At 37.4% G+C, this 16,983-nt stretch overlaps 1 protein-coding gene across 8 annotated transcripts in view; it reads left to right on the forward strand.

The window, feature by feature from the left end:
* The window catches only part of CEP290 (centrosomal protein 290), a 95,905-nt gene that overhangs the window by 8,581 nt on the left and 70,341 nt on the right, over window positions 1-16,983 (forward strand). For all 8 annotated transcript variants that reach the window (XR_003511281.1, XM_027543205.1, XM_027543208.1 and 5 more), the window contains exons 7-14: window positions 4,001-4,054; window positions 4,799-4,951; window positions 5,317-5,499; window positions 6,019-6,108; window positions 6,844-6,966; window positions 8,226-8,349; window positions 14,330-14,502; window positions 15,211-15,373. Coding sequence is in view for 7 of the 8 variants with exons in the window: in XM_027543205.1 (XP_027399006.1) it covers window positions 4,001-4,054; window positions 4,799-4,951; window positions 5,317-5,499; window positions 6,019-6,108; window positions 6,844-6,966; window positions 8,226-8,349; window positions 14,330-14,502; window positions 15,211-15,373 (1,063 nt within the window). In the remaining variant the exon portion in view is untranslated. The remainder of the gene's footprint in view (window positions 1-4,000; window positions 4,055-4,798; window positions 4,952-5,316; window positions 5,500-6,018; window positions 6,109-6,843; window positions 6,967-8,225; window positions 8,350-14,329; window positions 14,503-15,210; window positions 15,374-16,983) is intronic.

A 16,983-nucleotide genomic window follows, 5' to 3' on the forward strand; every position in this document is an offset into this window, starting at 1 on the left:
ATCGAAAAAGCAAGAAAGTTCCAGAAAACATCTATTTCTGCTTTATTGACTGTGCCAAAGCCTTTGACTGTGTGGATCACAATCAACTGTGGAAAATTCTGAAAGAGATGGGAATACCAGAGCACCTGACCTGTCTCTTGAGAAATCTGTATGCAGGTCAAGAAGCAACAGTTAGAACTGGACATGGAACAACAGACTGGTTCCAAAGAGGAAAAGGAGTTCATCAAGGCTGTATATTGTCACCCTGCCTATTTAACTTATATGCAGAGTACATCATGAGAAATGCTGGGCTGGAAGAAGCACAAGCTGGAATCAAGATTGCCAGGAGAAATATCAATAACCTCAGATATGCAGATGACACCACCCTATGGCAGAAAGTGAAGAACTAAAGAGCCTCTTGATGAAAGTGAAAGAGAAGAGTGAAAAAGTTGGCTTAAAGCTCAACATTCAGAAAACTAAGATCATGGCATCCTTTCCCATCACTTCATGGGAAATAGATGGGGAAACAGTGGAAACAGTGGCTGACGTTATTTTTTTGGGCTCCAAAATCACTGCAGATGGTGACTGCAGCCATGAAATTAAAAGACACTTACTCCTTGGAAGGAAAGTTATGACCAACCTAGACAGCGTATTAAACAGCAGAGACATTGCTTTGTCAACAAAGGTCCATCTAGTCAAGGCTATGGTTTTTCCAGTGGTCATGTATGGATGTGAGAGTTGGACTATAAGGAAAGCTGAGCACTAAAGAATTGATGCTTTTGAATTGTAGTGTTGGAGAAGACTCTTGAGAGTCCCTTAGACAGGCAAGGAGATCCAGCCAGTCCATCTTAAAGGAGATCAGTCCTAGATGTACATTTGGAAGGACTGATGTTGAAGCTGAAACTCTAATACTTTGGCCACCTGATGAGAAGAGCTGACTCATTGGAAAAGACCCTGATGCTGGGAAGAATTGGGGGCAGGAGGAGAGGGGGACGACAGAGGATGAGATGGTTGGATGGCATCACCAACTCAATGGACATGAGTTTGAGTAAACTCTAGGAGTTCGTGATGGACAGGGAGGCCTGGAGTGCTGCAGTCTATGGAGTCCCAAAGAGTTGGATAAGACTGAATGACTGAACTGAACTGAACTTGAGAAGGAAATGGCAACCTATTTCAGTATTCTTGCCTAGAAAATCCCATGGACAGTGGAACGTGATGCGCTACAGTCCATGGGGTCACTGAAGAGTTGGACATGACTTAGTGACTAAATAACAACAACAAAAGTGAAGAATAAGCTCTTAGCAAATTATTGTTTAGTTGACTCAGTGAAACATAACAGACCTATAGATTTCTTATCATGAAGGATCCTACCTATGCTGTACAGTAATAGAATTGCTTAGGGAGATTTTGGTGTGTGTCTTTTTCTAGGCTATTGTTCTTTGTCTAGCCTGTGTATTCATCAACTTCTCATCACTGATACCACCCACTGTTAGCTAATCAGAACTATCTTGTCCATTCATATCCTAGACTACTATCTTTATTCTTAGGCACACACAGACAACTTGTTCAGTCGCTAAGTCTTGTCTGACTCTTTGCAACACCAAGGAATGCAGCATATCAGGCTTCCCTGTCCTTCACTATCTCCCAGAGTTTGTTCAAGCTCATGTCCGTTGAGTCAGTGATGCCATCCAGTTATCTCAGCCTCTGTCATCCCCGTCTTTGCCCTCAATCTTTCACAGCATCAGGGTCTTTTCCAGTGAGTCAGCTCTTTGTATCAGGTGGCCAAAGTACTGGAGCTTCAGCATCAGTTTTTCTAATGAATATTCAGGGATAACTTGAATACATAGTTAATATACCTTTCCAGCCACTGCTGCTGCTGCTGCTAAGTCACTTCAGTCGTGTCCGACTCTGTGCGACCCCATAGACGGCAGCTCACCAGGCTCCCCCGTCCCTGGGATTCTCCAGGCAAGAACACTGGAGTGGGTTGCCATTTCCTTCTCCAATGCATGAAAGTGAAAAGTGAAAGTGGAGTCGCTCAGTCATGTCCGACTCCTAGCGACCCCATGGGCTGCAGCCTACCAGGCTCCTCCGCCCATGGGATTTTCCAGGCAAGAGTACTGGAGTGGGGTGCCATTGCCGTCTCCTAGGTTCCTTGAAATAGAATATGGATATGAGTTGCTTTGGCAATTTGTTTTTGCCCTTCACCAGTCACTGAGTTTTACTGAGTAGTTATAGAATGCGAAATATTAAGGATACAGTGGGCATACTATTCTGTTTCTTAGCCATATTCACTGTCAATTTCAAAGATAATATAAGATAATAGGATACTCTGGGGATACATTTGGATATAAGAATGCTGTGGGATACCATGGAAAGGTATACATAAGTCAGTCTTTTTTTTTTTTTGAGTTTGATTTTTTTAAAACAGTTTTTCAAATTAATTTATTTTTGGCTACACTGGATATTCATTGCTGTGTGGGCTTTCTCTAGTTGCAGCGAGTATGGTCTACTCTTTAGTAGCATTATGTGGACTTCTCATTGCAGTGGCTTTTCTTGTTGTGGAACATGCATATTCTAAAAGGATATCTGTGGATTGGAAATCATGAGAGACACTGGATAGATGATAAGAGTTTGTGGGTCACAGATACTGAAGCAATAGAAGTGATTGGAAGGCTGATCTCTAAGGCATAGAAATGTCTAATGAAATAGAAAGAATGCTTCAAGGAACAGCCCAAGAAAAGTATCAGGAGTATGATGTTTCAAAAACCAAGGAAAATGAGCATTAGTAGCATAAACGGTTTTGTCTTTAAGTTCTTGACATGTGTTTTATTGTTAAATTTTCCAGTTCAAAACAGGATAGGACTCTTAATTCCCAGATGATGATAATGATAATGGTAAACTTGTAAAATTTGTAAGCGTGCATCACTTCAGTCGTGTCCAACTCTTTGCGACCCTAGGGACTGTAGCCTTTCGGGCTCCTCTGTCCATGGGATTCTCCAGGCAAGAATACTGGAGTGGGTTGTCATGCTCTCCTCCAAAGGATCTTCCCAACCCAGGGATTGAACCCCTGTCTCCTATGGCTCCTGTACTGCAGGCAGGTTTTTCACTGCTGAGCCACCAGGGAAGCCCCCAAATTTGTATAGCACATTGCATTTGATTATGAATTTTCTTTAAACTTTTTATTTTGAAAACTTTATCTTCATGAAGATTTTAGGAAAAGCAATAAACACTCACATACTCTTTATGTAGGCTCACCAGTTAACACCGTGCTACATATGCTTTATCTGTCAGTGTCTTTGCACACACAGACTTACTTCCCTCCCCTTCCCTCCTCCTCTTGCTTCCTTCTCCTCTCCTTTCTTTTTTGGTGAGCCATTAGAGTTAATGTGAGATAGTGTGGTACTTCTCTTTTAAATATTACAAATATTATGATATTTTATTCTTAAATATTTCAGTATATTTCCACTGAAAGGAGAGGTATTTTTCAATATAACTACTTATATAATTAGCATACTCAGGAAATGTAGTGTCAATTCAATGCTGTTTTCTAATAGATAGTCCATAATTAGATTTCCTCTGTTGACCCAGTGATGTCTTTTTAGTTTCCCCAGCCAAAATCCAAGCATCCATGGTTCTTTTTAAGCATTATGTTGTACTGCTTTGTATTTCTAAGTAATTTAATGCTCCCTGAGAGCGAAGTCTTTTAGCTCTGATGATAGAACTGCAAAACAGTAGAGATCTTGGACAGAAGACTGCTCATTAATAGGTTTTAGGCTGGGGAATAAGAGTAATGGTTTTGTTTTCTGTATCCTTTGGTTAGAGTCTTTTGTTTTTTAAACTCAACCTGCTTAATCCTTCCTATCCTTAGTTTTCAAAATTTTGGCTTACTGTTCATGTCTTGGGTCAACATGAAGTCCTCAGTAATTAAACATTCTCTGCTTTATTGACGAGAAACTGAAAACCTGACATTACATTGAATTACCGCTGAATGTTATCTTTTTAATTTTTTTTCCTATTTTAGTTGGCTCTTCGAAATGAGGAGGCAGAAAATGAAAACAGCAAATTAAGGAGAGAGGTTGGTAAAACAAATTCAGTAGTTGTGGTGGTTCAACAAAGATACATATTAAAAAAGTTTTCATAAATTAATTGTGTAACCAGAACTGGAATTGTCTAAGTAATTGATGTTTTGAACTGTGATTTTTATGGTATGACTTTATCTTAGGGAAATAGAAAATAAATAGAAAGGTGAACTCGTTAAGTACTGCATTCATTTGTTAGATCTCTGTGGGTAAATCTTACTTTCTTTTTTAAGCTGTTCATTGCTAGTTTGCTAACTCAATGTGTGAGTGGATTTCTGCCTTACTTCCTTTTATTTTATCTGGCATTCTTTTAAAACTTTTTGTTTCTTATGAAATCTTACAAATTCTGTTAATTATTTGGTTCTTCTGAGCCAAATAATGTACATTGTTTATCATGAATTTTTATTTTTTAATATAATAAAAATGTTTTTTGTTTTGGTTGATAATTAATATTCTTGCTTTCTTTGATTATCCAAAATAATATCTTATTCTCCTAAAATTTCTTTTTTTCCTTTAATTTCTTATTATTATACTTAATTATATATTATCTTTCTCATTTCTAATTACCTTCTTCTTGTCCTTTTCTGGAGAACAAACGTCTAAAGAAAAAGGTGAGGCTTTAAGTGTTGTGAAACCTTGGGATTTTAAAGGTGTGTTTTGAGATCATTATTTAGAGGGTGAAATTTTGTTTCTTTGGATAGTTTTTTTAAAATAGAATATTGTGCTTGATCTACCTTCAGAATGAACAGCTTCGTCAGGATATTATTGACTATCAAAAACAAATAGATTCGCAAAAAGAAACACTTTTATCAAGAAGAGGAGAAGACAGTGACTACCGATCACAATTGTCTAAAAAAAACTATGAACTTGTCCAATATCTGGATGAAATTCAGGTAAAATGAATGGAAGTCAGTTCAAAGCCATAATTTTTTTTATAAAACTTTCACTATAATGTAAATCTAGTAATATGTTTAATGTAAATCTGCAAATGTGTATTTGTAAAACATTAAATAAATTGTGTCTTTGGAATTCCAAATCTTGCAAATTTATTCTTGTTTTATGTCTATCTTGTACATTTCTTAAGAACTAAGATTCTTAGTTATAGTTTTCTTAATATTTGATTTAGTTGGTAAATTTGATTTAGTTGATACAAAATATCTATAAAGTTCCATTTTCTCCAGCAAACACTTATGATTCCATTTAATTTTAATTTGTTTTAGTAAATTGTTTTTAACTATAATGCCTTTATCTTTCCTAGACTTTAACAGAAGCTAATGAGAAAATTGAACTTCAGAATCAAGAAATGAGAAAAAATTTAGAGGAGTCTGTCCAGGAAATGGAGAAGATGACTGATGAATATAATAGGATGAAAGCTGTTGTGCATCAGACAGATAGTATGATGGACCAGTTAAAAAAAGAAAATGATCATTACCGGCTTCAAGTAAGGATTCTCATTAGATTAACTTATTTGGACAGACTTCATATTGCCTCATTACTGTTTATTTGAAATTGGAAAGTACTTTAACTTCCTAGGATATGAGATTTTGTCTTATGCTCTAATATACCATCTTACACTGTGATATGTTACCATGCTGATATATTTGTCTCTATGTGCTTTTCTAGTTTCCTTACCCATACCTTATACTTCTTGCCATGTAGGATGTATGGGTGATATCTGAATGAGTATATAGACAGCAGTCCTACAAAGCTATTAATTTGGGGAACTTTCTATTAAAGACTCCTAGAGGTCCTGTGAACAACTGTAAAGATGCACAAACCATTTAATGTCACCCTAGGTACAGAACTGCTCCAATAATGAATATGCCTTTAAATATATATGTATATATGTGCATGTGTATGCTTATCACTGTGTATAATGCATGTATAAATATTCAGTTATAATAAATATGTTTGTGTTACACTGTTTTACAACGTTTTTGGAATAATTGTTGCCTTTTAGGTGCAGGAGCTTACAGATCTTCTGAAAGCAAAAAATGAAGAAGATGATCCAATCATGGCAGCTGTCAATGCAAAAGTAGAAGAGTGGAAGGTGCTTTTTTTCAATTGCTGTAATAGCTTTTAATTTTAGATTTCAATTTTTAGTCTTAATTTTCTTTAAAGGCTTTGTACTGGTTAGTGACATTTTTATTAGGCATTTCCAAAGGTGTATAAAATATCTTAGCTTGAAAAGTTTTAAGAACTGCCATGTATAGACCTCTAGAGTTGTTTTTAGTCATTTAATTTTGGAGGAGAGACGTTAGTAAATGTATTCTTCACTTTGTTTTTACTTAGTATCTTTTAAGTTTTAGTCTACATCAGTGCATATAGTATTGCTTTGTTCTTTTTAATGACTGTATGACTGTAATTTTTCTTTGTAGATAATGCCTCTTTCATTCATTCAGGATATTTATGCTTCTTCATGTCATTTTAATGTTTTCTTTTTAAAGATTAGTTGTATACACTTTGTAATTGCAGGGAGGTAGTTATAACTTCTTGTTTTAGGAATGGGTTTTGAAAACTTGAGGTTGTTTAAATGAAAAGATTGAATTCCTTAAAAAGAAAAAAGCACAGTGTGTATCTTTGAATCACTTCTTATTTGAACTTCAGGCGGTATGCACAAAAGGGACACTGGTCATTCCAATTGTTGCTGTGTTCTCACTTCCAAGATTTTTTTGCCTGCATTTTCTTGATCTGCTAATAGTATGTATTGAAGTGTTGATCATAAATGAGAAATGATTTATTAATTTTGATGTTATGTAACAGACCCTATTTTGTTTATTTCTAGTTAATTTTGTCTTCTAAAGATGATGAAATTATTGAGTATCAGCAAATGTTACATAGTCTGCGGGACAAACTGAAAAATGCCCAGCTTGATGCTGATAAAAGTAATGTTATGGCTCTACAACAGGTAAAACTTTCTCAAAATTTGATTTGTCAATGAGTTTTATTAAAGTTGGCAGTGAAACTCTGAACTGTCTTTGATTTATCTCCTGGGCCTAATCTAGTCACTGGCACCTTTGGGTAGATAATAAAGTTTTTAGAAGTTTCTTATACCATCCATTCCTAGGCAAAAATTATAATTAGGTTTAGAGTTAGGAATAGAATTATTTTGTGTATTTTTCTCTGTTGATGCAGATAATACATTTATTGTTTGGGAATTATTTATAAGGAACTATTAGAAACTTTTAGAAATTTGAATATCCTAATACTCTTACTAAACTTTATTATACTGTGTTTTAGTGCTGAAATATGCTGTACAATGTGAAATAAACTAAAATATGGCTATAATTTTTACTGCATAGAATTTTTATATTTAGTACCAATGTATTCATATATGCCTGGTAGTCCAGTGGTTAGGACTCCATGTGCCCACTTCAGGGGACATGAGTTTGATCCCTGGTCTGGGAACTAAGATCTTGCAAGCTGTGTGGCATGACCAAAAATAAAAGAAGGAAAGGAAAAAAGGAAAGAAGTTACACTTGCATAAACTGTTTTTTCTAGTCATAGTCTAAAAGAAAGAAGGAAATTTAGGAAGTATTTGGAGAATAAGGACAGTTGCAAAGGACAAGATTTTCATTTGAAGTGTACTATAAGGATGAAAGTGAAGTTGGGTAAGGGAAAAAAAGCACAAGGCAAAATGGAAACATAAAATGATAAAAAGATAGTTGGATGATGAGGAAAAATAACACATAAGAAGTCATAAGTCACAAACATTAGAGAGTTCTGGAATTTCTGTTTGCCAGATTGCTAGCCCTTGTATTATCTTTAAGTACTGGAGAGACAGCAGTATACCTACAGTGAGTAGTGTAGTTGAGGTATACAAAATAGTAAAAGACAGAGTTTTGACTTATAAAAAATATATTTTATAATTCTGTTGAATAAAACAAGACCTACCTTTTTCTTACTTCTAGTGAAAGTTGCTCAATCGTATTTGACTCTTTGCAACCCCATGGACTGTACTGTCCGTGGAAGTCTCCAGGCCAGAATACTGCAGTGGGTAGCCTTTCCCTTCTCCAGGGGATCCTCCCAGCCCAGGAATCGAACCCATGTCTCCCGCATTGCAGGCGGATTCTTTACCAGCTGAGCCACAAGGGAAGCCCTCTTACTTCTAAATTGTATATTAATATTCAGAAAGTGAAAATATGTGATGTTCAAAATATTTTATAGGGTATACAAGAGCGAGATAGTCAAATTAAAATGCTCACTGAACAAGTTGAACAATATACAAAAGAAATGGAAAAAAATACGTTTATAATCGAAGATCTGAAAAATGAGCTCCAAAGAAATAAAGGTAATTCAGTGTTTAATAAGTAAGTAGTTATTTTAGATACCATTAAATTTTAAAAATGTTTTATTTTTATTAAAATGGAATTATGTTATAGCAATAGATATATTATTGATTTTTCTCTATTTGGATTTTACCATATTTAAAAAAATTTTACCTGATATTAACTACTTTACATGTGATACTAGTGTTTAAACTTGTAAATGGTGGCAGTATTTTCTATAGATTTTCTCTGATGAAAGTTACATTAACCTCTATTGCCAGATTGGCTGTATAAAAGAAATGAAAAATGGTGATAGTATTTATCCTCCTTTTTGTAATCAACAGAGAAGGAAAGAAAATAAACTTTTGATAAGTGTAACAATGTTGCAGAGATTTTTCAAAAGTAATTGACTTGTCAACATGTGAATTAATCTTACCGGACTTGCTAATGTCATTTTCTCCCTACCCTGGGTCATGCAAGCTTACCTAACTCATCAAATCTTTTGAATGTAGGTCCTTACAACATCCTTGATCCTGTATTTCCATACCACTACATGCTATAGTTATACTAGAGCACATTAATGCAAACTGTTCATAATTTCATGACATAGTAAGTCCATTTATTATGATTGCCAAGATAAAAAAAATAAGACATGGGAAATAATGAGTGAGTCTGTGTGTGTGTTTTTGTGTAAGTGAAGTAACGGTGTTGGTGTTGGTGAAGGTGTAGTTGTAATTTAGATAGTGAAACAAAAGCCTCATTGAGGAGATATTTAAACAAAGACTTAAAGGAACTGAGGGAGGGAGCCATGCATATGTTCCTGAGGAGGGGGCAAATAAGCTCAGGGCACTGAAGCAGGAGTGCATGGCGCATGTTTGAGGGACAGCAAAGAAGCCATTTTGCCTGGAGTAGAGTGAGCAGGTGGGCAGTCCTCCGTATGCAATCAGAGAGGTGAGGCTGTATCATATGGGGCCTTACAATTCATTGCAAGGACTTTGGCTTTTCTTTTAAGTGAGAATGGATATCAAGGAAAGTTTCTGAAGAAAGGAGTGATGTAGTTTGACTTGGACTGTGTTTGCCATAGACTTGAGGACTGGTAAGGACAGAAGCAGGGAAACCTGCTTACAATAAATCTATTGTAGCAACCTGGGGAAAAGCGACGGTAGCCAAAAGCATGGAGGTAGCAGTGAAGTTATAAGTAGTCAGTTCTGGATGTATTTTGAAGGTGATGGAAATGAAATTTGCTGACAGATAAGATGCAAGAGGTAAGAAAGTTATCAAGGTTTTTGGTCTGAATGCTGGGGAGGACTGTGGAAAGAGAAGGTTTAGAGATGATCAGATACTTAGTTAAATAAGACTTGTTAAGTGAGAGATGCTTAGTAGACATCTGAGTGAAAGTGTTAAGTAGGTGGTGGTGGTGGTGATTTAGTTGCTAAGTCATGTCTGACTTTAGTGACTCCATGGACTGTTGCCTTCAGTCTCCTCTATCTGTGGGATTTCCCAGGCAAGAATACTAGAGTGGGTTGCCATTTCCCCCTCCAGGGGATCTTCCTGACCCAGAGATGGAACCCAGTTCTCCTGCAGCAGTCTCTTACATTGCAGGCAGTTTCTTTACTGACTGAGCCACCAGGGAAGCACATTAAGTAGGTACTTGTATATAAAAGTCTCAGGTTCAGGAGGGTAGTCTAGGCTAAACATACCAATTTGGGAACTATATGCATAAAAATGGTAGTGGAAGTCATGAAGCTGGCTGAGATGATCAAGGGAGAAGATAGAGAGTGTTGGTTAAGAAGAAAAATCTTAAGACCGAGCTCTGGGATGCTTCTACCTTAGAGTTGGGGAGATGAAAAGGAACAACCAAAGAGACTGAAAAGGAAAGACCTGGGAGATGGGAGGAAAACCAGAAGTGTAAGGAGTCCCGAAACTCACATGAGGAATGTCATTAAGGAAGAGCATAAGCAGCTGTGTTCAGTGCTATGTTCATTGCTGCTGGTAAGTCAACAGGAGCACTGAAAATTGACCACTGGATTTATCAGTGGTTGTTTTAGTTCAAGAGAAAATACAGAGGTGAAATAGGGCAAATACAAAGACTTCTGAGGGCTGTTTCTGCAAAGGAAAAGAGAGAAATAGAGTTGTATCTTGGGGGAAGAAGGTTAAAAAGTGTTTTTTAAAATGGATGAAATAATCATATTTCTAAGTTAATAGGAAAGATCCATTAAAGAAGAAGCAAGTCATGAATTGATGAAGCAGGGAAATGAGAGAAGGACTTCTGAACTAATAGCCTCGAGGAAGCAATGGGATGGGATCTAGTGTTCACTGGAGTAGAAAGCTTAGGAGCATAGAGTTACCCATAGTAGCAGGAAGAAAGCTAGAGTGTATACATGGAGTTGAATGTGGTTGGGTAGATGTCCTGACAGTAAAAACTTCTATTTTCTCAGTAAACAAGCAGAGTTCTCAGATGAAAGTGTGGATAGAAGCAGATGTATTAGAAGTTTGAGGTGAAAGAAGTAAAGAGAAAGTATGAACTGGTCATCTGGAAGAATGAACAGACTCAGGAAATGTACTGTAATCATTGAGCACCATCAAGGTCCACTGGATATACTTATTTATATGTGTGTCTCTATTATGTATGTATGAGAGTTACATTTTGCCAGTAGCTTAAATTACTTTAAAAGGATGATAGATATTGTGGAGTTCGCATATTCCAGTCAAGAGGAGGAAAACTGACAGTTGATCTCTGCTGTCAAATAAGGAAGAGGTCTTATTTAATGACACTATGTTGGAGAAGGCAATGGCACCCCACTCCAGTACTCTTGCCTGGAAAATCCCATGGATGGAGGAGCCTGGTAGGCTGCAGTCCATGGGGTCGCTACGAGTCAGACACGACTGAGTGACTTCACTTTCACTTTTCACCTTCATGCATTGGAGAAGAAAATGACAACCCACTCCAGTGTTCTTGCCTGGAGAATCCCAGGGACGGGGGAGCCTGGTGGGCTGCCGTCTATGGGGTCGCACAGAGTCGGACACGACTGAAGCTACTTAGCAGCAGCATGTTGGTCTGTAGTCATATGACCTCTAAAGCCTACAGAAGGGGTGTATACTACACAGTCTCTTTGTCTTGGCTTTAACATGTATATGTCAGTCTGTGGTGTTCCCCCTTCATTGATTTGGGTTAGTTTTAGCTCTCAGGAGTATCTGAAAAATGGTGGCAAAAATCACAATGGAAGTTTATTTATCACTGTGTACTGATCTAGAATTAGGTGGTCTAGGGTATTGCCTTCATTTGCCTCATGTAAAATAGAACTTTACCCTCACTTCCAGTCCCAAACAGCGAGATAGAGCAAGAGGAGGCAAGAAGCAAAGAGCGTGTACTGAAGGACAAGGAGTAATTTACTGCGGAAGGGTCATGCAGCGGAAGTCCTTACAGACTGCAAGGAGATCAAACCAGTCAGTACTAAAGGAAATCAACCCTGAATATTCATTGGAAGGACTGATGGCTGAGGCTGAAGCTCCAGTATTTTGGTCACCTAATGCGAAGAGCCAAGTCATTGGGAAAGACCTTGATGCTGGGAAAGATTGAAGGCAAAAGGAGAAAGGGGTGGCAGAGGATGAGATGATTAGATAGCATCACCAACTCAATGGACATGAATTTGAGCAAACTCCGAGAGGTAGTAAAGGACAGAGGAGCCTGGTGTGCTGCAGTCCATGGGGTCGCAAAGAGTCAGACACTACTTAGCAACTGAACAACAATGCAGAAGAAAGGGAGAATAGATTGTGGGGACAGCAGACTCTTTCACATTCTCCAGAGAGCAGGGCTCACTTCTTAGAAACACATGTGATCTCCCACACTAGACTGATGCCTTATATAAGTATAAACCCTGTAATTCAGTAGATGTTTACTATATAAGAGTGATTATTGGCAGTAAATTTTAAAATGATAGGAATGTTTATTTTGGTCTTAGCAACAATTTGGTAAGATGTACAAGTAGGAATTTTTAGCAACTAGTTACAGTTAAGTTTAATTGCAAGTGATATAAAAAAAAAATCAAATGTAACAGTGGTTTAAACAGGATGGAAATGCACTTTTCCATAATATAATCAAAGCTGAGGCAACTTGTATAGGGTTGGTGTGCTAGTTGTACAAATACCAGGTACCAAGTCCCTATTATCTTGTTGCTCTGCCTATCTCAACATGTGGTTTCCATCTCATGTTATAAGACTGAGTCTGGCCGGAGCCCTAATGTACATATTCCAGCTGGCAGGCAGAAGGAAGGAGAAAAGAAAGTTTCACTCCTCTGCTTTAAAAAACATTTCCTGAAAATGTGCACATGGTCTTTCTGTTTATATCCTTTAGTCACATGGCCACCCTTGGCTACTGAAATATAAGTGGAAATTTAGTTTTTATTTGAAGTCGCTCTGTGTCCAACTAAAAGACCATAATTCTATTACAGTGGACACAGTGGGCCACAATGATCATTCCTTGTAAAGCAGTGCTTTCCAGTCTTTTATAATCCATACCCTTTCAGCTAAGAAGATTTTCTTAGAATCCTTTTTAGTTTTATTAATAAAACTGAATTCAGTTCAGTTTAGTCACTCAGTCGTGTCCAGCTCTTTGCGACCCAATGAACCGTGCCATGCCAGGCCTCCCTGTCCATCACCAACTGCCGGAGTCCACCCAAACCCATGTCCATTGAGTTGGTGATGCCATCCAACCATCTCATCCTCTGTTGTCCCCTTCTCCTCCTGCCCTCAATCTTTCCCAGCATCACAGTCTTTTCAAATGAGTCAGCTCTTCACATGAGGTGGCCAAAGTATTGGAGTTTCAGCTTCAACATCAGTCCTACCAATGAACACCCAGGACTGATCTCCTTTAGGATGGACTGGTTGGATCTCCTTGCAGTCCAAGGGACTCTCAAGAGTCTTCTCCAACAACACAGTTCAAAAGCATCAGTTCTTTGGTGCTCAGCTTTCCTTATAGTCCAACTCTCACATCCATACATGACCACTGGAAAAACCATAGCCTTGACTAGACGGATCTTTGTTGGCAAAGTAATGTCTCTGCTTTTGAATATGCTATCTAGGTTGGTCATAACTTTCCTTCCAAGGAGTAAGCACCTTTTAATTTCATGGTTGCAGTCACCATCTGCAGTGATTTTGGAGCCCAGAAAAATAAAGTCTGACACTGTTTCCCCATCTGTTGACATGAAGTGATGGGACCAGATGCCATGCTTTTAGATTTCTGGATGTTGAGCTTTAAGCCAACTTTTTCACTCTCCTCTTTCACTTTCATCAAGAGGCTCTTTAGTTCTTCTTCATTTTCTGCCATAAGGGTGGTGTCATCTGCATATCTGAGGTTATTGATATTTCTCCCAGCAATCTTGATTCCAGCTGTGCTTCCTCAAGCCCAGCGTTTCTCATGATGTACTCTGCATATAAGTTAAATAAGCAGGGTGACAACATACAGCCTTGACGTACTCCTTTTCCTATTTGGAACCAGTCTGTTGTTCCATGTCCAGTTCTAACTGTTGCTACCTGACCTGCATACAGGTTTCTCAAGAGGCAGGTCAGGTGGTCTGGTATTCCCATCTCTTTCAGAATTTTCCACAGTTGATTGTGATCCACACAGTCAAAGGCTTCGGCATAGTCAATAAAGCAGAAATAGATGTTTTCTGCAACTTTCTTGCTTTTTTGATGATCCATTGGATGTTGGTAATTTGATCTCTGGTTCCTCTGCCTTTTCTAAAACCAGGTTGAACATCTGGAAGTTCACGGTTCACATATTGCTGAAGCCTGGCTTGGAGAATTTTGAGCATTACTTTACTAGCATGTGAGATGAGTGCAATTGTGTAGTAGTTTGAGTTGTTTTATAAATATAAATTTGTAATATTAAATGGTCTTTTTTAAATGACATATCACTCTTCCTGCTTCCCATATTGTAATCAGTCATTTATAGGAGTAAGTAATCACTTCAGTTCATTGACGATTTTAATTTTTACCCTGTAGGAGCTTCAACACTTACGCAGCGGACTCATTATATGAAAATTCAGTCTAAGGTTCAAATTTTAGAAGAGAGAACTAAAGAGGCTGAGAGAACAGCTGAACTGGCTGAGGCTGATGCTAGGGAAAAGGATAAAGAACTGGTTGAGACTTTGAAGCGATTAAAAGATTATGAATCCGTATGTATTTTTATCTTGTCAATCACGGAACCACTTCAAGTAAGACTGTTCTGTGCCATTTACTGTGTGCATTTAAAAACATTCCAGAAGTATCTCATGATAAAGGTTATCCTAACTGAGTTACACTGAAGTGTTCAGACTTCTGTGTAACATTAACTTTTTGGCAGGAAAATTGTTTTCAGACCATCTGGCTAAAGGCTTTTGCCCAGATAATCAGCTTTGCTGAGGCACCTGGATTCCATTCTTTGTAATCTATGCCACTGTACCACCATGTGACACCACTGATGGTGTAAAAGTTGTAATTGGGGCAGGTTTGTAAGTACTGTGCCAACACAGCTTTACTTTGTGCTTTTTATATTTTTAAATCTGATTACAGCTATATCACACAACTGATAACCTACTTATTCTAATGGTATTGCTGATTCTCCCTTACTGTTCTTTTTCCATATGTTGTTAACTGTTTAATATGTAATATTCTGAGTTGCTTTGCCATTATGATGCTGTACTGGGAAATGTCAATTGTTCCATTTCCTTTATTATTACTCCTGGATTTGTTTTTTAAAAGTAGCATAAATAAACACAGTTTAAAGATGTAAATCTTAGTTATTTGTGTATTTCCCCTCGACTTAATAAGAAAACAAATTTTTGAACTTGAGAATTTATTCAAATAAACAATGTTATATTTAAATCACACTGGGTATTTTTCAGGGAGTTTATGGTTTAGAAGATGCTGTTATTGAAATAAAGAATTGTAAAAACCAAATTAAAATAAGAGATCGAGAGATTGAAGTATTGACAAAGGAAATCAATAAGCTTGAGTTGAAGATCAATGATTTTCTTGATGAAAATGAGGCACTTAGAGAGCGCATGGGTAAGGCATCTTTTAAGATACGGAGTTTGCTCAACCCTAATTGTCAAGTCATTTTTTATTGTTTATTTTTATTTTTAATAATTGGATACCCTTTTTTTCCAAATACTTTCTCCTATAAAAATATTTAAAATTAGTGAAAGTGGAACTGTTCCAATTGAAGTGGGATTATGGATTTGATGGAATGGGGATGATAGTTGGCCAGATCTGGAGCATTACTATATTCAGTCCAAGATCTCCTCAATAATAATTGCTTGTTTAAAAAATGAAAGTCTACTTTCTTAATACCATATATTACACATTACCTTTATTTTCAACAAAAGTAATTTGTTAGTTTGAAAAATGCTCTAACTTCAGATGAATGTTGGAAACATTTAGAAATACTGTTTAATCCTTTTTAAGACTTTATTTGATAAATACTTGAATTTTATAGTTTAGATTAAGTTTTACTTAGGTTGAGTATTATAAGGTTACTACCGATTATAAGAAGTAGTTAGTAAATATAGCTTGAAAGTTTGTATATTGATATCAGTAAATAGTTCACTAGTGAATATTTCACTAGTTTGAATGTTATGACAGTCCAGTATAAATTGCTACTTGAAAATGAAAATAATGTTGTAAATAATGATTTAATTATACTTGGTAGATACCAATTAATGCTCTTCTAGGGTTAAAGTGATCCCCTGTAAAAACTATTCTCCAAAGGAAAAAGAAGTAAAAATTTTATACATACTATTGATTTGTAAAAGTTTCTAACTGGGACCCAGAGTCATGCAAGGACCTCAAGTTAGACTTAGTCTAATCAATTTGACCTATCAGATTATGGCCAACTTGAATCTGGATGTTCGTAAAGATGACTGAACTATATAGATAGTAGTCACAAACATCAAACTTTCTGTATTTTAAAGGCCCCAAGTCTTGCTTCATAATTATTGAGACAGTCTTGATATCTGGTTTTCACAGCATGGTGGCATCTTAGTAATAGGAAAATAGGAAAGAGGCACACTGAGCACGTCAGTCTAGTCACGATGATATAATTGATGTTGATATTAATAATGACTGCTCTGTGCTAAGCACTGCTATAAATACTTTATTTGGGTTAATTTTATTATACCCCTGACAACAAGCCAAGAAGAAATACATATATACATACATGCTAAGTCGCTTACATACATACACTATTATCCCTGCTGCTGCTGCTGCTGCTAAGTCACTTCAGTCATGTCCGACTCTGTGTGACCCCATAGACGGCAGCCCACCAGACTCCCCCGTCCCTGGGATTCTCCAGGCAAGAACACTGGAGTGGGTTGCCATTTCCTTCTCCAATGCATGAAAGTGAAAAGTGAAAGTGAAGTCGCTCAGTCGTGTCCTACTCTTCGAGACCTCGTGGACTGCAGCCCACCAGGCTCCTCCGTCCATGGGATTTTCCAGGCAAGAGTACTGGAGTGGGGTGCCATCGCCTTCTCCGATTATCCCTGCTGCTGCTAAGTCACTTCAGTCGTGTCCGACTCTGAGCGACCCCAGAGACGGCAGCCCCCGAGGCCCCCTTGTCCCTGGGATTCTCCAGGCAAGAACACTGGAGTGGGTTGCCATTTCCTTCTTCAGTGCATGAA

This window comes from Bos indicus x Bos taurus, chromosome 5 (assembly GCF_003369695.1).
Source record: "Bos indicus x Bos taurus breed Angus x Brahman F1 hybrid chromosome 5, Bos_hybrid_MaternalHap_v2.0, whole genome shotgun sequence".
NCBI lineage: Eukaryota > Metazoa > Chordata > Mammalia > Artiodactyla > Bovidae > Bos > Bos indicus x Bos taurus.